Source organism: Schistocerca serialis, chromosome 8 (assembly GCF_023864345.2).
Source record: "Schistocerca serialis cubense isolate TAMUIC-IGC-003099 chromosome 8, iqSchSeri2.2, whole genome shotgun sequence".
NCBI lineage: Eukaryota > Metazoa > Arthropoda > Insecta > Orthoptera > Acrididae > Schistocerca > Schistocerca serialis.
In genome coordinates, this window is record NC_064645.1 from 556,493,420 (window position 1) to 556,519,451 (window position 26,032).

Here is a 26,032-nt window from a genome sequence, read left to right on the forward strand (position 1 = left end):
TAAAATTATATTGATAAATAGCGAAAATAACTTCTCTACTTCTGAATATATACGACTGTTCTGAAAGTCATGAAAAGCAGAAAGTATTTCTTTATTAACTGATGTAGGTCATGTAAACTGAGCACCAAGTTTGAGGGACTCTTCCTTCAAATACAGGAAAATATGCAAATGGTGTGTCTAAATAGTTGGCACTCAATCTGAGTTACAGACGGGAGGAAGCCTGCTCTGATCTGCTTAAGGTATTCAATGCCTTTTTCATGACGTGGCACCAAGCGACAAAAGATGGTTGTGTATTTTTTATCTAAGACTGAAGAATAGGTTCACAGGATGGTGACACACCTTCACTCCAAAGCCAAAGACCTTACGAACTAGCAATCAGCACAGGAAGTTATCAAGACACTTTGCAGTGGCAATGGAGTCATTTCCTTCATTTTGTGGAATGAGATGATACCGTGAACAGCAAGTGCAACACTGTGACACCTCTCAGTCATAGAGAAGCCATTAGGAGAAACAGGTCACACGATAATATGAAAGCAATCCAAATTCACCATAATCATGTAGCACCACATAGCTCTTTGGCAACAAATATGATGGTTTGCAAACAAGTTCATGCCCATGGTCCCCGTCCCCTATCTACTACACAGTACAGACTATGTCATGTATAACTTTGTATACAAGACAAGCATCTTCAAACATATGAGCAATTTGAACAACGCTCTAACAGTGAAGACCTTATGAGTGCTTTTTTATTTCTTTTAGTACTGTTGTCATAATACACTTGAAGATTGCAGTACATATTTTCTGGCAACTTTCCGTGTTGATGCCTTCTGTTATAATGTGAAGTACGTTATATTTTGGTTATCATACCAAAGGAAGACACGATGCAAACAACTACATGCTTATGAATTTTCCTACCTTAAACAATCTAATATGCTATATGAAAGATGACAGGTCTGGATCTGTTTGAAATTTACACTGTAAATTCATATAATATGTGGATATGATAAGAAAAGACCCAAAGAACAAAATTTGCACTATACAGGAACAGATGCTACAGGTTTGCCCTTTCCTATAAACTCAAGCATTATATACACCTGTTCCTTTTAACATGCTACATAAGATATGTCCTGTCAGTTGTCGATAGAAGTAGCACTAAGTCTTCATATATTTCAAAGAGACAGCTCGGCACTGGACTTGACTATGCTGCAGACAGCTGCTAAATTACCACAAACAATAATTCTATCTACATTCTGAAATATATCCTGTAGAAATTATATATGAATTAAAAAATAATTTTCATAATCATGAAATTCACTACACCTAGTGTAGATTTCTGAGATTTGAAATATAACAGGATCCTGAACTTTAGATGTCAAAATTCTAGTTTATCCAGCGTAACACATATAACGAAAAGTGTCTGTCTGATTTAAAATTTCACACAGTGACAGACTAGCAGCTGAATGGATATTACATTTCCAATGGTTATTTAATTATTAGCACAAACAAAAAAACCATAAATTTAAACAAAAGTAGCTCTCATTCTACAACAAGTGCCATGCAAGGCTGCTCCATGACTGAATTCTGCATAAACTAATGTCATATTGTAATACACATTTTTTTAAGTTTTAAAACATGCAGCAGCAGTGGACTATGCAAAGCACTTGAAATGGGTATTATAATAACTATGAACCAATTAAGCATCTCATAACATAATGTTGAAAATACTATAATCTCTATCATAAAACAATATTCTCCTTTACTAAAATGGAAGGCCAAGTGTTTTCTTAAATTTCAGCCCTAATTTTTCCTGTTTCACAATAGTGAAAAACTAGCACATGCTGGGTCACATTTCACACAAGCATGAATTCAGTAAAGCAGAGCCACAGCAGCACCTTTCCTTGCTTACACCAAAATGTTCTCTATGTGCGGGCCAGTCATTCAGAGTACTCTCTTGTTTTTATAACCATTTTCTATCTGTAGATAAACATAATGCCCATCTGGTGTTGAAACTCCTATAAGAAAGACTTAATAGTCAGGCAGGCAAATAAATAAGCATGGCAAAATGAAAGACCAACTGGAAGGGGGGAAAAAAGTTACAATTTTAATGCACCACTGATTATGTCATTTAGTGATGGAGCAAATCTTTCTGACTGGGTGAGGATTGGACAGGAAATTGACCATGTGCTTGAAAGTAACTATTGTTTTATTTGCCTGAAGTGATTTGAGGAAATAACAAGAAGAAACAAAAGCCACAAGAGCTGAACAGGGATCTGAGCCCTACATCTCCCAATAAAAGTCCAATACCTTAAACAGTGCAACACCTCATCTGTTAGCAGATCAATTTGTTGTTGGACCAGTGGCTAGTAGAGACTGCAACTCACTCAGTGACAAAGATATTTCCCAGATCTTAGCTATGTATGATCCAAATTTTAAACAAAGATACCCCAAAACATGAAAATGTGTGTGCAGAGAATGTTATAAATACACCACGTAAGGAACAGTTTTCTTTGTAAATGTGGCACACTAATCCTAGGAAAGCTAAAGATCATTTTACTCACATGAAGAAAACTACTGAATCCATACTTGCTGAAATAAAAGTACTTTTACTACTTAATTTCCACATTAAATCTCTCACCAGTAGCCAACGGAGATAGGTACTATCAACTAACAACATGAAAAAAATGCAAACAAAGCTCACTATGCATCAAACAAGTTATAATCATTAACCCCTTAACATACTGATTTTGTTTTCAAATTATGTTACAAAAACTGATATTTTTTTGAAAAACATACCATAATGAATGACATTACATATAGAAATACAGAGAGAGTTCTTAAAGCTCAAAATAATGAGTCAAAAATTTTGGAGACCACCAACAATAAAACCCCAAGTATACTCGTGCACTGGAATTTTAGCTAAAATATCCTGAAACTTGAAGTCATTTTTTGGTTTCTGTGCAGGTATGAAGGCTAACCATATATTTCACAACAGTTTCCTGTGAACATAAATCTTGGAGGAGCTGACTGGAGCACAGTGGCTGTATTTATCTCATACCACTGGTGATCACTTGTCACTCAACTGATGAATTGTCATCACGTTTGGCCTCTAATGAAGTAACATCACATTCTTCACTTTCTGATCTGCAAAATACAATGTCAAACTCAGGATCACTGTAGCCATCCTTTTTTGAAAACATTACCTAATCAACATACAGGAGAGAGGCTGAAAATGTGTGTTTTGTTGTCGAGTACCCAAAGCTGCACACAGCAAAGATGATATCTAGTGGCAACCACCTCAACCAAATCACAGCAGCTGGGATACAAACGTACGACCATATGCTCTCTAGTGGCTTGAACACTTAACTGTCAGTGCTGAAACGGGTATAAGCGGGGTTTTATTATTTTTTCTTTAAGGTCTGTTCTTAAGTTGCCCAAGTATGCTTGGGATTTTAAGTTCCTGCCAAAATAAGAAAAATGAGATATCATGGTGTTTTATGTTAAGAGGTTAATAGTGTTAGTGACATTTCAGCAAGAATTATTGTCCCTTTGTTGCTATCATAAACAATAGCAAACATTACTTGCCTGGAACAATGGTGGTCAACAAGGAGCGAGACACCCGCAAGCCCTTCTTCTGTTAAGGTGTTGTGGTAGGGGCAACTATGCTTCTGGTGTTCCACTGCTTGGCACAGCAGCGTATGGAGTCTGCACACAACACAGCACACACTAATACTAAGATAGTGTACACAACAACACCAAGAGCAAAACTACCTGATTTTAATGTATCTGTGTATTTTCAGACAATGAGTTCCTAGCTGCTATTCAAGTGTTACAGTTATTATTATGAACTCAAGTGAATAGTCCCAGAAACAACAATTGAAGATTTTTTTTAAGTGATGGCATCCCTGATAATTTAGATTCAGTAAATGTACTAGGGTAAGATATCCTAAAACTGATAGAACTTTCCAAAAACTGATACACCCAGCCCATGATAATATCTCTCAAAAATGTTCCTACTGTTTGTTATGCTGCAACCATTTAGGAATAATCAGTCATAATTTGTTTTTTCTTTAGAAACTTCACTTGGGAGGCAAAAAATAATTTTGAGGAATAGCACTTTCAGACTGAAAATAAATGTGCACACACTTCCAGAATACTGCCACACTTATGCAAATACTGATTATACATCCACCAAATTTGTGTTACATACACAATTTTCTGTGTTCTATCTGCTGTATTATTAATTATTCTCACATTTATTATATGATGCTAATTATCAAGCAGTCAATATAATCCTTAAACATGATACACTCCATTCCAAAATATGACACAGTCAATTCCCAAACGTGATACACCGGTTGCCTACGGCCCAGCCACGAGTTACACACGGGTGTACTGCGGGCTGCCCTTCCCATACACCAGCAACATAACTGTGGGGAGACATCATCTCCAGCAGCAAACCCACAGCTGAAAAAGAAGTAGGCCAAAATCAGAAGAGCCAGAAAGCTACGGCTGTAACCAAAGCTGTGTTAAGTACATAAAAGAAGAAGCAAACTAGGGAGACTTATTCTGATCCCAACATCACTTTGAAGAGTGATGGCAGCAAGAAATCCACACTAGATCCTATCGCAATGAAAGATCCAGCACGTGTAGATGTAGAAGATTATATCTTGGCTACATTTCAAGCAGGAAAGAGGAATCCATGCAGCTAAAGATATGTTTGTATCATACAAACAGTACTGGAAAATGACCTGTTAGTTATGTCTCAACAGAAAATAACAAAATAATTTTTCATTTAAATGAAAAAGACCTTTCCAACAATGGAAGGTTGGACGATAACCTCTCCCCTAAATCCAATTCCCTCCTCATCCCAAAGACAACCTGCACACCCACTTTCTGGGGCTCCAAAATACCAACACACACAACAATCCTGGACACCCCATTGTAGCTGGTTATTAGGCCCCCACTGAAAGAATTTCAGCCCTGACTGACCAACACTTTCAACCAACTGTCAAAACTCTAGCCTCTCAAATCAAAGATATCAACTGCTTCCTTCACTGACTCCTCACAATCCACACTCCTTCAACACTGTTGATGCCACTTCCCTGTACAAAGATACTCCTCATGGTCCTGCCGTTCTTGAACACTATCTCTACAAACATCCTTTAGACTCCAAAGCCATTGCCTCATTGCCCACACACCTTACTAACTCTATCCTAACACAAAACTACTATTCCTTTGATGGAACAGTATACAAACAAATCTGCAACACAGATACTGGCACTCACATGGAATCCTCCTGTGCCAACATGTGTAAGGGCCACATCTTCGTAGCCTCCCAAACCCCTTGTCTGGTGCAGTTTCACTGATACTATCTTCATTATCTGGACTCGAGGCCAAGACATCCTTTCCTCATTCCTTAAAAACCTCCCATCCGCTTCACATGGTCCTGCTCAACCCAGTGTGACACTTTCTTGGACATTGACATACTCCTCTCTGATGGTTCCGTCCACACCTCCGTCCACATTAAATCCCCCAACAATACCTGTATTTCAACAGCTACCATCGCATCTGCAGCAAAAAAATCCCTCCCATACAACCTGGTCACCTGGGGACAAGAACTCCATTGCCCAGTACACTGAAGGTCTCACAAAGGCCTTCACAGACAGGAACTATCCCTCAGACCTAGTCTACAAACATATTTCCTGTGCCATATCCCCCACACACCCCCAATCCTGCCACTACCTTCAAGAACCAGCTAAACAACTGAGCCACATCCTTTTGTCATGGCTTTGATTATCTGCCATCATCCCCTAAAGTGAAGGGCATCCTACCTAAGATACTTACCTCTCTTCCTAAAGTGGTGTCCTCTTCCCCACCCAACCTCCACAACATCCTAGTCCATCCCCCTATGCTACTCCCAATCCCAACCCCTCACCACAGAGATCATATTCCTGCAGAAGACCAGGCGCAATATCTGCACAATCCATTCACCCAGCATTTCCTATTCCAGTCCTGTCACGTACTTATCCTGTCCCACCAGAGGTCAAGTCACCTCTGAAAGCAGCCGTCATATCCCAGCTCTGCTGCAATCACTGCAATCACTGACTACCAAAAAGCTGTCCACCAGGAAGAATGAACACTGCCAAACTGTGGCCAAGACTAAAGTGAAACACACTGTTGCACAACATGCAGCTGAAAATAACATGCTTGATCTAAATCACTGCTTCACAAACTAGGCCATCTGGGTCCTCCCCTCCATCAGCAGTTTTTCTGAACTGTGCAAATGGAAGTTATCCTTACAACACATTCTCCACTCCCGAAATCATCCCAGACTCGAGCTATGGTAACCCACTGATCACACACCCTCCACCCAACAGTTTCTGTCCCCCCCCAATCCTATCACCACCTCCTGATTTACATTCCCTCCCCCTCACTGTACACACTGTCAACACACCTACCTGCATTTACTCCTCTCCTTTCCTGCTCCCCATTGCCCCACACCCCATTCCCCTGCCCTTACAACCTTCCGAGACTGCACCTGATAGCTTCATCCTGCTACTCTTTAGTTGCACACTCTGGCAAGTAGCTCTCTCCTCTCTCCCCACCCATAGTCTGCTAGCCCTACCCCGTCCCACTCCAAATTGCTTCTCGCATCCCATGCAACAGTTGCATTCTGGCCGGAAATAGAACTCATGAGTGCATGAGATTTGCTTGTTTTCGCGAATGTGTTTTTATTATCTGGAGAGGATTTGGCTGAAAGATCAACGTGTAACAGTCTTTTTGTTGTGCCTGTCTGCAGCTCAAAAGTTTCATTTTCTAACAACCCTACCACAACAAAGGTCAAAATTTTAATAACGCTGCTAAATACCGCATTATCGGGCAACAACAGTCATATTATGTGGCAGGTGTCATTAGAGCACAGTTAATAGTCATTTCATGTAATAATGAAAAAACTAGGCACTCGTCTTTTTGTGTTTCCCACGCTGGTCTCGTCGTAAAATCATGGCTCAATCGTTGAAAATCTAGGTGGTTATGATTCCAAGCTCGGATGCAAAGAGGCCTAGGTTTTATCCTGCTATATTCAAAAGTTTTGTAGATGCGCTTCTCAAACCATTCTTGGAGATTAAACCTTTCAAAGTTAGCACAATAGTGATGTAAAAAAATAATTAGCACTCCGAATTTAAGTTACACTTCCTTTTAACTGCTTTTATTGCAATATCACGTATCACACAAAACATCACTTCACAATACAAAACATACTTGAAAACATCTCTCTCACAGTCACTGTTAAAGTTCACATTTTATAGGCGGACTACGTTATGCGTCTTTCCAACATGACGTCCAACACTTGACTTTTTCAAGGTCCAACTCTCTAACAAGTCAACAACCAACTAATAATCGCTTACGTGCCCAAAAATCAGAGTTACAAGTACGTGAAAGATCATAGTGACAAAGGAAAGAATACACATAAGAATAATATCATTGCAATATAAACATATCGATGTATCACAAAAGAAATCAAATCTGAATGTTGTCTCAGAAATATGTCAACTACTTTGCAGAAACACAGTAGAATATTACTGGTATCGAGAGGTTCAGGTGAAGTGCCGTAATGGTTGCGTAATTCAAGCACCATTACAATCTCCACGGTGAGTAGCAATCATTCTTTTTCACGATACTGTTAAAAAGACATTTCTCTTATTAATAAGACCAATTTGATAGGGAAATTGCCAATTTCTTAAGTTGCTACTCACGTGGAAAATGTCAAACAAGAAATCTGTTTTGTGTTTAACAGCCCTGTTGGAAGTTCACGAAAAAATATGAGACAGCGATCTCCTTTTGCGTATCTCTTATTTTATGTTAGTGTCAATATAATAAGTATAATTGTAAGCAATCCCCATCCATTTCTAGCTGACTAAACCGTATCAAAACCAGGAGAGAATAAATAAAGAAATTTCTGTCATTCCACCGGCAGGCATAGATTTCATGTCATTGTTCGTTTACACTGAACTGAATTTTAGACTACAAACACTAGAGTTATTCTATTTTCCATGTGAACTGTCAATATAGAACATTGTTAAAGCTGGCAGTTGTAAAACTTGCATGCTATCATCAGTTTACACAAAACAAATATAAAAAACTATAAAAGAACACATTGTAAAATGGAGTATAATTTTTATAGAAGATAATTATGCAACATTCTCAAATGTACACATGAAGGAAGGTGTCCCCCACTCAAGTGAGTAGCACAGAATAAAAATAATCCAAACAGCAGTCAGTAAAGCTGATGTGACTGCCTACAGTTCTCATATCTAATTTAAAAGGGTAAAAATATAACCTATTACAAAATAGATGTATATGAGATATTAAACGATTACATTCATTATACATTTGAGAACAGGTAATTGCAAAACAAGTGTGTCTTTCTTTTCATAACTGATAATTGCTCTTGTTCAGTTGATGCACTATTTTATACTCAAATCTAATGATAATAATCTTTAGTCTCAAAGTGACTCTCACTCACAAGTAACAGACTAGTGTTTAGCATACATGTCTGCCTTGATGATACCAGTGATATCACTAAAATTGCTTGATTAGAAATGCCTTCAGAAACAGCATTAGTTGAAGTACATAAAGCCCATCATTTACTATATTACATCACAATGTCCAGTTTCTTAATTTAAAAAAAAAAAAAAAAAAAAAAAAAAAAAAAAAAAAAAAAAAAAAAAAAAAAAACCTGGACGTAATGCTCAATTATAAATTAAATGTTGATATAATCTGTTTCACTGAATCTTAGTTATGAAATGACAAAATAAAATTAAGCTCAATAGCTGGATTTACACTAGAGAATTCTTCACACGTGGTGGTACCCCAATTTTTGTGAATGAGCAGATAAATTTAAAGATGGTGAATATATATTGCATAATCCCAGAAAAAAAACTGAATTATCTACATCCTAACTGCCAGAACTTTACTTCACAACAATAGTCATTAACACAAATAGAACACCAAGTTGTAATTTGTTTATTTTTATGAACAAACTGGAGGTTCTACTGAACAGGCTCAACCCATTAAACATGAAGACAGATGCTTTGTGATCAGTTTTAACACTGATCTTCCACCCATGGGAAAAAAGGCCAGTATTGAGAGGGATGCTTTACCAAATATAACAAAAGTATTACGTCAGGTCCCCACAATATGCTTCCCAAAAAGATCAAGAGCAGATATGAATTTCATCAATGATCAAATATATATCTCAGGAATAAACTATGTCTTCATTAGAAATGAATTGTGCCTTGGATACTGTGACCACGAAGCAACGTTACTATTTTTATTTTTTCATTTACTTATGAGGTTCCATGGAACAGTGCGAGCCAAAGCAGTGTGATTATGAAACAAGCCAGTGCACAGCTGACAAAATGCCAACAAAAATTTATAAACAAACAAACTAAAGAATAAATAAAACATGAAAAACATTGTCAGCTAGTATACAAATGAATAACACATAGCGAAAATTTCTCAATCACTCCTATACAGAATAGGAGTGCCGTAAGTAGGGACTTGAAAATGTAGCATCTGTTTCTGGCAAAATTCGCCTTTTTTTTTTTTAATGATTAAACAAACAAATTTAAAAGGTTGTCACATTAAGTGAAGATGAAGCCTTAATGCTCTGCAGTAACTTTCTGGTGATTGGGGAGCCTCTGACTGGAATGTTTGCTTTTGCAAAAATGTCAACAGTTTCTTTTCTGAAATGGTGTTTGGTTATTTTCTGTTTTGGATTTACTTAGGTTTTCAACAAACAATTGTTCCCGAAAAGCAGCAGCATTCTCCTGCTGGTGAACTGAGTACTTAGCTGATTTAAGGTGTTTCTCAACATTATTTTTCTTTTCGCACCCAAATCTATAATTAGAAAATCCACAAAAAATTTCAACCTTTTGTGAGCATTCATAGATACGCAACTCACACTTGAAAACACTACAAACAGAACTGAGAAGGCATTTAGCATAGATTAGCATAGATGTACAACTGAAAATAACTCTTATTTACATGTTCGAGATAGAATTTCTGTGCAACCAAAATATGTGGAAAGGTTTTCTATTTCGATCACTGTAGTGCTGACACTATACACTGGCAGGCAGTCATGGGCATAAACAAACAAATTATGACCACCAGAGGGGAGAGGAGTGGTGGATGGAAGCAAGTCCTGCCCCTGTCTTGCAGGGCAGCAGCCTACACCCATGTTCTGAATTTCACCAAAAGCAGAACTGACACTGGGTAACAGGTATTACCAATCCCTTCTTCTGACATGGACATGAACATGTTTGTATGGGTGCACGACAACAAGGTCTTTAGCGCCCGCACAAAAACAGACTGACATGATTGTCAGAAAAATACACAAAACAGGAAGATAAAACTGCATGTAAAACACAGGTAACAAAAGCTGGAAAACTATGTGCGTACCCACAAAGAAACTCAGAGCAAAGTATCGGATCAGTAGTAAACCATTAACGACACAGTAAGAAAGTGGTATAAGGAGCTAAAACAATATACAGGGTGATTCAAAAAGAATACCACAACTTTAGGAATTTAAAACTCTGCAACGACAAAAGGCAGAGCTAAGCACTATCTGTCGGCGAATTAAGGGAACTATAAAGTTTCATTTAGTTGTACATTTGTTCGCTTGAGGCGCTGTTGACTAGGCGTCAGTGTCAGTTGATGTTAAGATGGCGACCGCTCAACAGAAAGCTGTGTTTAGTGATGAAGCAACTTTCCACACTAATGGGAAAGTCAACCGTCACAATGTCTGTATATGGGGCACTGAGAATCCGTGGGAAACAACTCAGTATGAATGTGACTCGCCTAAGGTGAACGTTTTCTGTGCCATTTCAGCCAATAAAGTTTTTGGTCCCTTTTTCTTCGAAGGTGCTAGTGTAACTGGACTACAGTACCTGGAGATGTTAGAGAATTGGCTGTTCCCTCAGCTCGAACAAGAAGCACAACAATTCATATTTCAGCAGGATGGAGCGCCACCACATTGGCACTTACCTGTCCGTAACTACCTGAATGTCAACTACCCGAGGCGATGGATCGGCCGCCAGGCAGCCCGTGACAGAGCACTTCATCACTGGCCTCCAAGAAGCCCTGATCTTACACCCTGCGATTTTTTCTTATGGGGGTATGTTAAGGATATGGTGTTTTGGCCACCTCTCCCAGCCACCATTGATGATTTGAAACGAGAAATAACAGCAGCTATCCAAACTGTTACGCCTGATATGCTACAGAGAGTGTGGAACGAGTTGGAGTATCGGGTTGATATTGCTCGAGTGTCTGGAGGGGGCCATATTGAACATCTCTCAACTTGTTTTTGAGTGAAAAAAAACCTTTTTAAATACTCTTTGTAATGATGTATAACAGAAGGTTATATTATGTTTCTTTCATTAAATACACATTTTTAAAGTTGTGGTATTCTTTTTGAATCACCCTGTAGAATGTCAACGTGGCTGGCTGACCACAAGAATAAAAAAAGGAAAAGCCAGCCACTCTGCAACACACTAAGACCTCCAGCCTAAAAGTTTAGGCCGGAGTCCAGACACATCACAAAACTTTAAAACCTTAAATGAGGGATCCTTTCGCCGTACTAAAAAGCTATGTGTGAGAAGGCAGAACCCAATTCTAAGACGCGTGAGCGTGACTTCATTCCACCTGAGCAACTGGCAGGAGGAACGCCAAGGCTGGGCTGTTGACTTCACCAACTGCAGATTACTGGTCGTTACCGCCAGCCATACCTCATCCCACAACTGCATGCACTTCCTGTGTGGTGCAGAAACAACAGCCTGCAAGGGAATGGGACACTGTGCTACATATTGTCCTCTGTAGGCCTCCTTGGCAGCCCGATCAGCCTGTTCATTTCCCCATATCCCCACATGACCTGGCACAAAGCCAAATGACACCTGCTTACCCTGCCATTGGAGCAAGTACAGTTGGTCATATATCAGCTGGACCAATTCCTCAGCTGGGTACAGGTTCTGTAATGATTGTAAGGCACTAAGGGAATCTGAGCAAATGAGAAACAGTTTGCCCCGAATACAATGCATCTGCTCCAGAGCCTTCAGGATCGCATGGAGCTCTGCCGAGAAACTTGTATACTCATCAGGAAGACGAATCCTGGTGACATGGTCAGGAAACACGGCAGAGCAGCCAAGGGAATTCCCTTACTTGGAGCCATCAGTGCACAGTATTGTGAAACTGTGATGCATATCTAAAAGGTTAAAAGACAGAGATTTAAATGTAAAGTCTGATGTACGAGCTTTCTTAAAATTTGTCAAGTCTAAAATAAGTCTGGGCCTTCGGAGAAAGCAAGGTGGAAATCTGCTCCTACCGCAATGTAAAACATGAAGACTGGCCCCACACATCTCTAGAAGGCAATCCCGTGCATGAGTCCCATAGGGCCTCGTTGCCTGTTGCTGGTCATGGAAAAGCCTTGCCAGTGGAAGCTGAGCAATCGTATGGTAGGTATGTGTGTATGGTGTGGACAGTGTTTTACAGGCCTGACGCACCATAAGTAGTTGTCTGCACTGAGGCTTGGTATGGGGCTTGTTCTGAATGCCCCATTGGACAAGCGAATCCTTTCATAGTGCACCACGTCCAACATCTTTAAGAGAGTCTCACAGACCCATAGTCCATGCACTCATAATCAGGCCAAGATCACACAAATTCCTTGTAAAACTGGAGCAGACAAGTTCTGTCTGGTCCCCATGTACTGTAACTAAGACATTTTAAAATAACTGAAGCCTTAAGTGACCATTTTTTCAGGTCCGTAAGATGTGGTAAGCATGTAAGCTTAGAGTCAATTATGAGGCACAGAAACCTCACTGTTTCTTTAAAAGTAAGGACAGTGTCCCTCATCCCCAACTGAAGAAAGTTTAAAGAGGAACAAGAACAGTTACAAAAACCCAAGTACACTATGTGATCGAAAGGATTGGGACACCTGGCTCAAAATGACTTACAAGTTCGTGGCGCCCTCCATCAGTAATGTTGGAATTCAACATGGTGTTGCCCCACCCTTGGCCTTGATGATAGCTTCCACTCTCACAGGCATACATTCTGCCAGGTGCTGGAAGGTTTCTTGGGGAATGGCAGCCCATTCTCCATGGAGTGCTGCACTGAGAAGAGGTATCGATCTGGTGAGGCCTGGCACAAGTCGGCATTCCAAAACATCCCAAAGGTGTTCTATAAGATTCAAATCAGGATTCTGTGAAGGTCAATCCATTACAGGGATGCTACTGTCCTGTAACCACTCTGCCACAAGCTGTGCAATATGAACAGGTGCTCGATCGTGTTAAAAGATGCAATCGCCATCCCTGAATTGGTCTTCAACAGTGAGAAGCAAGAAGCTGCTTAAAACATCAATGTAGGTTTGTGCTGTGATAGTGCCATGCAAAACAACAAGGGGTGCAAGCCCCGTCCCTGAAAAACACGACCACACCATAACACCACCGCCTCCGAATTTTACTGCTGGCACTACGCATGCTGGCAAATGATGTTCACTGGACATTCGCCATACCCACACCCTGCCATTGGAATGGCACATTGTGGACCGTGATTCATCACTCCACACAGCATTTTTCCACTGTTCAATCATCAAATGTTTACACTCCTTACACCAAGTGAGGCGTCGTTTGGCATCTTCCAGTGTGACATACAGCTTATTAGCAGCAGCTTGACCATGAAATCCAAGTTTTCTCACCTCCTGCCTAACTGTCACTGGCATCTTCCAGTGTGACATACAGCTTATTAGCAGCAGCTTGACCATGAAATCCAAGTTTTCTCACCTCCTGCCTAACTGTCACAGTACTTGCAGTGGATCCTGGTGTAGTTTGGAATTCCTGTGTGACAGTCTGGATAGATATCTGCACAAGATCTTCAGCATGATACTTCCAAGAAATCTTTAATCTACCCTCAGTCCTGAGGATTTAAAATTGCTGAGATCGCTGACTGTTACACCCACCACTACACAATAAAATTTCGCTTTTACAACAGTGCACATTAGGATCCTCTTCAACTGTCGGCGAGGTCGGCCAGTAAGCTCTTGTGCAGTTTGTATCCCTTCGCATTTCCACTTCACTATCACATTGGAAACAGTGGACCTAGGGATGTTTAGGAGTGTGGAAATCTCACTTACAAACGTATGACACAAGTGACACCAATCACCTGACCATGCTCGAAGTCCGCGAGTTCCACGGAGTGCCCCATTCTGTTCTCTCACGATGTCTAATGACTACTGAGGTCACTGATATGGAGTACCTGACAGTAGGTGGTAGTACAAAGCACCTAATATGAAAAACGCATGTTTTTGGGGGTGTTCGGATACTTTTGATCACATAGTGTATCAGCATACGAGATAATAAAGTGAAAATAAGCAAAGTAAACAAAAGTCTTCATGTGATTGTTCAACTTCTCCCAGCATATTTCTTGCTCGAACAGTCCACGGGTGTACTGCCGGTCCATAGTGTCCAACAGGCACAATATTTCGTCGATCAGACATGTCGCCATTGTCAGGTGTGCTGACGATGGTGACATGTCTGATCGTCAAAATATTGTGCCCGTTGGACACTATGGACCGGCAGTACATCCGTGGACTGTTTGAGCAAAAGTCTTCATGTTTCAGTGTCAGAGGCAGTGCATATTATACTTATAGTGAAGACAGCAGCATTCAGTTTCTGCACAAGATCTTCAGCATGATACTTCCAAGAAATCTTTAATCTACCCCCAGTCCGAAGGATTTAAAATTGTTGAGATCCCTGACTGTTACACCCACCAATACATAATAAAATTCTGCTTTTACAACATTGCCATATCAGAAACCGCACACATTGCATTTTGTTGCATTGAGCATTAAGAGCAGTCGAGTATTAATCTGATCTCTCAAAACTACATGCTGATGTTAATGGGAACTTTATCAGCTAGATCATTTGCATCATGTTCTACATTTTTCACAATAACACTTGTGCCATCTGCAAATAAAACCATTTTTGAATCTTCTGTCACGTTTACTAGTAGATTACTGATATATGTCAACAAAAGCAATAGTCCAGAACAGAATCCTGTGGCACACACCACTTTACTTTATGCCAGTCATGTATCTGTTTAATGACAATAGAGGACAACTTTCTGCTTCCTACTGGGCAAATATGAAGTGAATCATTGTTGATCTTTTTCCCTAAACCCATAATGTTCCAACTTATGTAAAGTATTGCACTGTCCACATAATCAAATGCTTTTGTTCAATCAAGGAAAACGTGACAGCCCTCAGCCTGTCATTTAGCCCTGCTAGTCCATCATATAAAAAAGAATAACACTGCACTTCCTATGGATACTCCTCTCCTGAAACCAAACTGTAAGTGTATCAGCAAATTACATGCACTGATATGCGCCATTGCTCTCTTATACAATGTGTTCTCAACAACTTTTGAAAAAAGCACTAATAGCAAAGAAATTTGCTGGTAATTACCTACATTATGAAACGCATTTACAAATTACAAATGTGACTGTACAACTGCTATATGATATACTAGTAACATGTAAAAATTTGTGTCGTACTGGGTTTCATGCTTTATGCGAGCACTCGTCTTAACCACCTCAGCTATCCAAACGTGCCTCCAGGACTGACCCAAACTTCTGTTATGCCCTAGTATCATATGTTACTAGTATAATCTATAGCCACTGCACAATTGTATTCGTATTTTTTGAATGTATTTCATAATTTAATCGGCTGTCAATCATCAGGGATTGTCTGTTCCTTTGAAAATAACACTTGATAATGTTCCTCGTACCTGGAACCACAGTCATGGTAAATTTTTTAATTGTTACTTCCACACCTATAATAATTTTTATTTTATTCTTATACAATCCAGATTTCAGGGTTATGCCATTTTCAAGTACAAAAACTGGAATAAACAACAGAAGCGTAAATCACAAAATCAAGAAACAGGGCAACCTTGAGAAATAATGTATAAATACAGGAATTCTTTATCTTATTTATATTACAACAGACATCAAGACTGGTATGAAATAAAAGCCCATGTCACGTAAGCATATCTGGTCATATAGTCCAGATATATCATTAGAAAAAGTGAAAACATCTCTAAAACATCTAAATAAGTTACCGACTTTAATTTCTGGACCTTATACCACAGCTATTACATGAAACAGGTATGCACCACACTACTGTATCCGAACAACAACTGGAGTGCACATAGACAGAATGATCTTCCGAAGATCGCCTGAAGTGCATCAGAGCCTGCACAACACAATCGTGGTGTGTTAAGCTACATTCACACTGAGGGATTTGTCACAGAAATTTGTGCCCAGCACATGTAGCCAATACGGTGTGGCACAAGTTTCAAGTTCCTGTGACATGTACCTGCAACATCAGCGCTAGAATTCCAAGAAATACTCTGTTCTGGCACATGTGCTGTGTCCATGTGCTCACCGAAACACAGCACAAATCCCACATACATTTTCCACTGAACATGTGCAGTTCACGGGCTGACTCATCCTACAGCTTGGGGATGTGTACAAGGAGGTTACAATTGTTGTTTACATTCAATGTGCTAGCAGTCCTTTTAGTAGCAGTTTGCGAAGATGGAATGGTCAAAAAATACCATAAAATTAATTGAAGAATTTCACTAAAGGTGTTCATTGTGGGATCCCACATTCCACAATTATAAAAACTGCATCACGAAACTGAATGCAGTTCACCAGGTAGCATGTTTATCCAGTGTTTCTGAGAAAGAATTGGACAGCAAACTACATAACCTGAGGTCACAATTCCTCCATGAATTCAATAAATGAGCTTCATCGAAGACATCAATATCAAATACAGAAGATGTGTACATTTCTAAACGGTATGCTTATGAATTGTTGCTCTTCCTGAAGGATATAAACAAACCAAGAATGAGTTCATTCACGTTTGAGGTAAGTTTGAGCATATTTATTTTACATGATTTTTAACACAAATATTTATTTACATAACAATAAAAAATGTAAATTTTTTGTTTACAGTTGCGCATGAAAAAAAAAAAAGAAAACATTTTCTATGAACTTGATAATTATAATCACTGAACTATCCTTGATTCTAAACACACAAATACTGCCTCTCCAGTTGTCTTCATCAGTAACAAAATATGCTGCAAATTCACTTCTCATTTGGTTAGCATCTTTGGCAGTACTTCTGCCACTTCTTGATAGCGATGGAAATGGTGAGTGGTCTCTCCATCTCCCAGGTTCTCAGTCCCTCTTTCTATGTTTTCTATGTTTTCAGAATTAAAACTGCCAGGCAGTGAATAAATTAGGCAAGTTTCTCAATTTTTTCTTAGGAAATTGTGAAAGGAAACACAGCATAAAGTCACAATAGTTGCCTTATGCGGATCAAAGTGAACTTGTTTTCGTAGAACATGAAAAACAAACGACAGTATGCCAAAGGCATTTTCAACAATTCATCGGGCTCTATTGAGCCTGTAATTAAACAGTCTTTTTTTGCTGTCTTTGTAATGACTACATGGGAAGGGTTACATGACATGTCCTTGTAGTGCAAAGGCGTTGTTGGCAACAATTACATAGGGGGTGGGCACATCTCTTCCACACAGAGGTTCCAGTTCTGGTGTGTGTGCAACTTGTCTGCTTGAAGGACTTTGTTGAAGGTTGTATGATTCAATACACTTCCATCTGAAATACATCCTTTCACTCCCACATCTGCATATAGAAACTGGTAATCTGCATCCACTAATGCCATTAACACAGTGCTCAAAGTGTCTTTATAGTTGTAATATGCGCTTTCAACATGAGCAGGATTAACAATTTGCACGTTTTTCATCTAAAGCCCCTATGCAGTGAGGAAAGTTCCAGCAAACCTCAAATTCTCGTGCAATTTCCTCCCATTGTGCTTCAGAATTCAGTACCTGAAAAAAGATAAACAAAAAATCTGAAGGAAGTTTTCCCCCCTTTTTTCTAGTGTATATCGTAAGAGAGATGTGAAGAGCCATCAACATCACTGCAAGACAGACAAAGTACTTCAAATACTAATTCAGAGACTTCTACCAATCCTCCACAAAAGAAGGCTAAAGTAACATCACACATTCGAAGTTTTGAAACATACTAGTGAATACATTCTCAGGAAAAAGGAGGACAAGTTAAGGTTGTTTTAGAATTACGTATAATGTGAATTTCAAGAAATTCCCAAAAAAGTCTTGCTATTCTAAAAACGAGGATAAAAGACTTAATTTTTGCCACTAAAACTGAGGAGCTTGATGAATTTGAAAGTGAGTCTTCAAGTACAGTAACTGAATTAAACTTTCATTAGGTTTGTATTGTTTTGTTTTGTTTTGTTTCAGGGTGCCCATGTCAAAACCGTAGAAAAAGAAGAAAAGAAAAAGGAGTTAAAAGCCACTACACATTAAGCCCAGCTGACAAAACGAAAGACACGTTAAGCCCAATTGATGAAAGGAAAGACAGCTAACAACAGGAACTTGGCAAAAGGTCCATAAAATACAACACTGAGAAACAGAGGCCCTGAACTAAAGATTAAATGTCCTTCGCCATATTGCTACGATGGACAAAAAGTAAAACGGGTTTGACAGATTGTGCAACGTTCACTAAAATGGCCAATAATTCATACAGCAAACATGAATGAGAACATAAGTGGTTAAAAAAAAGGACATTCCATCAGGAAATGGTGAAGCATCAAAGGTTGAGGACAATGGGCACAAGTTGTGGGGAAGCACCACTTAAATGGTGATGGCTAACAAGGCAGTGCCCTACATGCAACCTAACTAAAATGATCTCCTCACGGTGAGAGGGCTGAAAGATGGTCATCCAAGCCGCTGGGAGAGGTCTAATTCCCAGAGCTCGTTCCCATGAAGGGAGGACCATTGGTCATGCCAAAGTGACACCACCTGCTGACAGACGGCAACACAGATATCATCAGAGGGAATGGAAGAACTAGTGGGCCTTGGCAGCATCATAAGTGGCCTCTTTTCCCATCATTCTGAAGTGAGCAGGAACCCACATAAACATTACAGTAGCTCCATCAAGAGTGAGCAAGTGACAGCTTTCCTGGACCCATTACACTAAGGGATGGCATACAGCACACAGAGGCTCTGAAGGGCACAGAGAGTGCGAAAAGCCCGTGTCTCCAGATGTACTGTGTGGCCTGATACAGAACACAGAGTTCTGCTGTAAATACTGAGCAATGTTCTGGAAGCTGATACTGAAAACTGCCAGTGTTAATGACAAAGGCACAACAAACACCACACTTAGTCCGAGAGCCATCAGTGTGCACAAAGGTACTATTGCGAAGTTCCATGTGAAGGTCATGAAACTTATGGTGATAGAGCGAGGCTGTAGTATCCTCAGGAAGCGAATGAAGGTCAAGGTGAACATGGGCCACCGCACAAAGCCAAAGGGGTGAAATGTTCACAGCTATCAAGAAAGTGGCAGGCAACGTGAAGTTAAGCTGCCGGAGCAAGCGCCGACAGCATACTCCAGGAGGTAACAGAGAAGAGAGACACGCCCCATACTGGCTATCAAAGGACTCATCGAAGAAGGAAGCATAGAATGGGTGGCAAGGCATGGCAAATAAATGGCATACGTATCCTCTGAGAAGAAAGTCATGGCGGTACAACAGCGACAGTTCGGCAGCTTCTGCATATGGATACTCAACTGGGCTAGTGTACAAGGCACCAGTGGCCAAACAGATGCCTCGATGGTGGATAGTATTGAGATGGCATAAGAGGAAAGAATGTGTAGATGCATAAACAAAACACTCCTAATCTAATTTCACACAGACAAGGGACCGGTACAACAGAGGAGGGGGGTCCAATCCACTCCCCAGGAAGTACTGCTGATGACACGTAGGACACTAAGGGACCATGTATAGTGGGCAGCCAAGTAAACCCTAAGGAAGAATCAAGAAAGTTTCCTATCGAGCATGAGCCCCAGGAATTTCGTACTTTCAATGAATGGAAGAGCAACAGGCCCAAGATGTAAAGACAATGGAAGAAACCAACTGCACTACCAGAAATTCATACAAATGGTTTTGTCAATGGAAAAGCGAAAGCCATTGTCGATGCTCCACAAGTAAAGACAATTGAGACATTGCTGGAGACACCACTCAAGGAGACAAGTCTGTGGAGAACTGCAATAGGTCAGAAAATTGTCAACGAAAAGGAAGCCGGAGATACCCGGTGGAAGACAGGCCATAATAGGATGAACGATGATAGCAAAGAGGACAACACTCAGGATAGAAACCTGAGGCACACTGTTTTCCTGGATAAAGGTGTCCGAAAAGGCAGAACCCACACATACCCTGAAAACTCGGTCTTTTAAAAACTCCTGAAGGAAATGAGGCATGTAGCCACATAAACCCCACTTGTAGGGAGTACAGAGGATACAAATCCTTCAGTAGGTGTCATAGGCTTTCTCCAAATGAAAAAACACAGCCACAATCGGTATTTCCACAGAAAACCATTCATGACATGGGCTGATAAAGTGATGACATGTTCAACTACAGAACGACATGCTCAAAACCCACATTGTGCAGTGGTTAGGAAATTGCGAGACTCAAGCCATCTTACCAGCCTGGCGTGAGTCATACATTCTACCACATAACAAACAAAGCTGGTGAGAGTACTGGGCTGATAAGGAAGGTCTTTATCCTTACCAGGCTCAGATATGGGTATGGGTATGACACTGGCTTCGTGCCAGCATCTGGGTAACATGCCCTCTGCCCAGATGCGATTGTACGTATGAAGGAGAAAGTGCTTACCCACAAAAGAAAGGTTTTGCGACGTTTGAATGTGAATATTGTATGGCATGGCGGTGGAGGATCAGGATGAAGTGACAGCATGATCTAGCTCCTTCAATGTAAAGGTGGCATTGATGCACTCACAATTCTGAGAAGAGAAGGGTATTACCTGAGCCTCTTCCAGTCATTTACGACTGAGGAAGGCTGCGTGATAGTGGGTGGAGCTCGAAATCTCCACACGAAACTGGCCCAAGGTGTTGGAGATAGCAATACGGACTACTACGAGATCATCTGCTATGGTCAGGCCGGAAATTGGGGAATTGACCCTGGTCCTAGAGTGCTGTCGGAAGTTGGTCCATATGATGGAAGAAGGAGTGGAACTGTTCAAAGAACTAGTAAAGGAAATCCAGCCAGCTTTTTTGCTATCCCAAAGAATGTGACGACACTGTGCTTGCAACTGTTTACAACAAATGCAGTTTGCCACTGTAGGATGATGAAGAGAACATGTATCTGTGAGCGAATTGTGTTACGGCACGCCTCAGTCCACCACAGGACCGGGACATGGTATGGTGAAGAGGAAGTGCAAGGAATGGAACATTTTGCGGCGGTAAGGATAGCATTTGTAAGATATTCTACCTGGTCATCACAACTGGGGCAATTTAGTTCCTCAAAGGTCGCCAGAGAGGAATTAAGCCTCCAATCAGCCTTAGAAAGCCACTTTTTGGGTGTGTGTGTGTAGGTGAGGTAGGAGTCAGCAAATGGATAGTACTTGGGAAATGGTTGCTTGAGTATGTGTCAGAGAGAATGGAACAATCGAGACGATGGGCAAGCTGGGCAATGCAATAGAAGAGGTCCAAATGGGAAAAGGTGTGCATGGTGTCTGACAGGAACATGGGTGCTCCCGTGTTAAGGCAGATAACATTAAATTGATTGAGAAAATCAGCTACAAGGGCACCTCTCGGACAGGTTCTGGGAGAACCACAAAGGAGATGGTGCACATTAAAGTCGCCAAGCAGCAGAAAGGGGTGGTAGAGTTGCCCAATACGATGGAGGAAGTTAGAACCTGGTGACACCGAATGACAGAGGGATGTAAATGGTACAATGGGAAAAGGTCAAGTGAGGAAGGAAAACGTGGATTGCAATAGCTTGAAGCTGGGTAGTCAGGGAGATGGGTTCGCTATGAACGTCATCCTGGATGAGTAGCATGACTTTCTGATGAGATGGGGGAAGATCAAAGCAGACTGGGAAGAAATGCGAGAGCCCAAAGCGGTCGTAAGGACGCAATTTTGTTTCCTGGAGGCAGAGAACAAGTGTACGCTGTGATTCCAACAGCAGCTATAAGTCCACTTTGTTGGATCAAAGGCTGTGAACCTTCCATTAGAGGAGAGTCATGACAAGGAAAGGGAAGGAGGAAAAACATGAAGGGGTGTCACCTCAGTGGCTGCTAAGTACCAGCCTTCAGAGATTCACTGCTACAGGGTGCCATGGCCGAAAGATCCCGCTCCACGACATCTACAAAGGCATCGGCATTCTCCTTCTGTCGGTCTACGAAGTCCACGGCAAAAAACCACCGGTAACAGAGGTTGGCCAGACAAGGGTGTCACATGGTAACCCTGTCAAAGGTGACCTCTGAGTTGGCCAAGGAGAAGACTATTTGCCTTTGTTTGATTTCTTGGAGCCTTTCTGGTTGGCAAAGGAAGACTCAAATGTTTGTTGGCTGAAGGGATGTAAGAAGTCCACATGGAAGTATTCCTCCTGTCCTTTCTGTGCAGCCAGTTGTATATCAGGTGACTTTGCCCCGTGACGCAAAAGTTTGGTGGCCTGTGGCAAAGCTGAGGAAGGTGATAGAGATGCTATCATGATACTGGGCGATTTTACAACCACGGTGCTGAATTTGAGGTTGTATGTCTAAGTGGCCATGTCCTTCGTAGAGTGAGATGTAGCAAGAACAGCAGTGTACCTAAGTGACGGAAGTAGAACGCAGGGTTTCCGACTGGCCCACGATGCAAGAGCGACTGGGAAAGGCACTTTTTCCTTCGCCCAGATCTCGTGGACAGCCCACTCACTGAGATACACTGGACAATCTTGGGAGGAGGACACATAATTGATACAGTGGGGAGAAGGTGGCTCACGCTTGTGAGCATCACTACCACAGGTTACAGATTTGGCCAGCTGTCGGCAGGACATTCAAGTGTGGTTGCAACGATGACACTGGTAGCAGTGCGTTGGGTTCGAATGTACGGTCAGAGTGTGATAACTTCATACACTGCTTTGATCTTTGATGGAAGCATCACTCTATCAAAAGTGAGGAAAAAAGTGTGTGGGGTCACTAAGGATGCATCTATCTTTTCCATTGCCCAATGGCATCCTGATCAGAGAAGTACATTTGGATTTCTGCCTCAGTCAGACCATCAAGCAGCCTCTTGTAAATAACACCATTGGAAGACTTCAGCGTTCGATGGGCCTCGAAACGAACAGGATAGCCATGAAGGAGCAAAGCTGTAAGCAGTTGTTGTGCTTGAGAATCAGAAGTTTTCTCCAAAAGCAAAGTGCCATTATGCAAACGAGAGCAGGATTTCACAGGGCCGGCAATTGCCTCATCACCTTTCCAGCTAATAAATGGATTTATCATAGCAAAGGACTGACCTTCTTCAGTATGTGAAACCACAACGAACTGTGGTGTAGCTGGTCTTTGAATAGTTAGCCTCATTCCATTTATGTTTAGTTGACATTGACTGAAGATTATGATGGGCTCACTGCGAGAAAATCCATGATGACTTCCAGCATCTCCAAAGATGCGCTCCTTCCAACTGGGAGAATATCCACCTTAGATGACTGTTCACACCTCAGGTCATACCTCCCAAACACCTAACAGAGGGGCCATTTGGCAATTTGGGATAATAGCAGCTCAGGCAAACACCCCTCCCTGGGCCTGGCCTATACAAGGGGATACATGCAAACCTTATCTGTTGACCTGGGGCTGAGAATTATGCTTTACCCAGTCTTCTGTTATGTCTCAGATGGCTGGGCTTCAGGAGTCCACAGGGAGGAAGAAGAAAAAGGGGGACCTAAAATGCCGAAGCAGAAGGGGACTGAAGAAAGGAAAAGGGAACAAAAACCAACGGAGAGACTCTTCTGATATCAGCTACTGAAAATGCAGAACACATTTCCAAAAACATCCGAGATATGTTCCCCAAGGGAGGGGGAAAAGAATAGCAAGAGGATAGACATGCGGCACGGAAGGGAATAGATGCTGCAATGGCTGGGGCGCCATGGTAGCCAAGCACGAAACCCGGCAAAGAGCAGCGAGCCCCCTGGGGGGACTTTAATTAAAGACAGTCAAAAAAAAAAAAAAAGGGATCGATAAAGATACAGTTCCTATAGTGTCAACTTTTGGTATTATTTCACTGGTTTTAAATTTGGAGATCCTACGCATATACTCCAAAGAGCTGTACAAGTCTCCAGTAGCTAAAAAGTGTAATGTAATGGCTAGTTGTTCAGCAGGGCTTACAGCTTCTCAAAAATTTGTATCCTTTGATGTGTAGTATTGTGCTGTCATATGTAGTAAAACTTCAAAGTCCGTCATTGACATACTAACAAAATGTTTGAAACTATGTGCGTCTTGAACCTTTACGTCACTCATCACTGAACTGTAAGCTCCATGACTACACCGTTTGCTGAGAAACATACGCACCCACCAGCTATGTTCCTTTCTGCTTATATTTTCCCTTTTCACAATTATATTCACAGCACTAGCACAAATAAATAGAAGTTCTGCTTCGGACACCATGTTCTGTGAAACTGATAGGCTACATGTTGCCAGTGAGAACACTCGCACTGGCTACATGTGCCGGGCACATGTCCCTGAACTAAGTCAGATGTACATGTGCCAAGATACTTGCACAAATCTCCACCAGAAATCCACGAGTGTGAATGTAGGTTTAGGGAACAAGGTGGCTGAAATGTTTATTTTGCATGATAAATACATTATCCTTGCATACATTGGTACACAACAGATATACAGTACGACTCTGAAGGCCAGTATTACAGTTCACATGTAAACATCATGAAGCGTCTTATCATAATATATTTGTGACAAACATGTTGTTTCTATCTTGAAATAAAGTTATTGATAATATAATATAAATGGACAGGTAAAAAATCTACTCGCCAGGCAGCAGCAGGGGAAAACACACACACACACACACACACACACACACACACACACACACACACACACACACACAAGGGTTTAACTTTTACAAGCTTTCAGAGCCAGTGGCTCCTCCTCCTGGCAGAAGAGTTCAAGGGGAAGAAAGAGGAGTGAAGGAAAAAGACTGGAGAGATTTAGGGAAAGGGATAGTGTTCAGAAAAGTCACTAAGAACTCCAGTTCAGGGGAGACTTACCGTACGGGCTGAGAAGGAAAGACTGATTGTTGGGTAGTGCACCAGGCAAGATTTGAAAACCCAAGAACTTAAAGGTGGAAGAAAGCATAATAAGCAAGACAGAGATTACTACTAAAACATTGTGCATGAGCTGATAAGAGTGAAAAGCTAAGTGCATTGAATGTAACAGAGGTGGGAGGGGGGTGGTGGCGAAAAATAGACAATTCAGAAAATGTAAGATGTAGAAAACTAACATGGAGTCAGGAAAGGAGTAGTTGCTGTGAATAAAAGCTGAGATGAAAGGAATTACTCTAAATTAAGGCCAGGTGGGTGGCGAGAACCAAGGACATGTTGTAGTGCTAGTTCCCACCTGCAAAGTTCTGAGACACTAATGTCTGGAGCTGTGGTGAAACAGGCACCAAGGTCATGGCTGTCATGTAGTACAGCATGCTCTTCAACAGGATATTGTGTGTTGTGTGTACACACCCTCTGCCTATGCCCATTCACCCTGACTGAAAACTGGGTGATATTCATGCCGATGTAAAAGGTCGAGCCGTTAATTAGGTAAAACAAGGTGCACTATATAGGCAAGTAGTAGTATGTATCATTACAAATTGCAACAGCACTCCCAAATGCTCCCTAAATTTCCTCCAGCACAATCATCCAGGAAGGCCCAAGATGCAATGGAGACAAAATGATAGGGAGGGGGAGAAATGTGAATGCAGCTGTGTAGACAAACACAAGTAGACAAAGATGCATATATTTCTAATGGTTACTTAAATGTGTCTTTAAAATGTGATTATGTTCTCCAATACTTTTATAAATACTTCAATAACCCACACA

At 41.0% G+C, this 26,032-nt stretch overlaps 1 protein-coding gene across 1 annotated transcript in view; it reads right to left on the bottom strand.

The window, feature by feature from the left end:
- The window catches only part of LOC126416767 (WD repeat-containing protein 26), a 140,102-nt gene that overhangs the window by 79,016 nt on the left and 35,054 nt on the right, over positions 1-26,032 (bottom strand). The window contains exon 6 of the mRNA XM_050084612.1: positions 3,583-3,702. Within this exon, the coding sequence (XP_049940569.1) occupies positions 3,583-3,702 (120 nt within the window). The remainder of the gene's footprint in view (positions 1-3,582; positions 3,703-26,032) is intronic.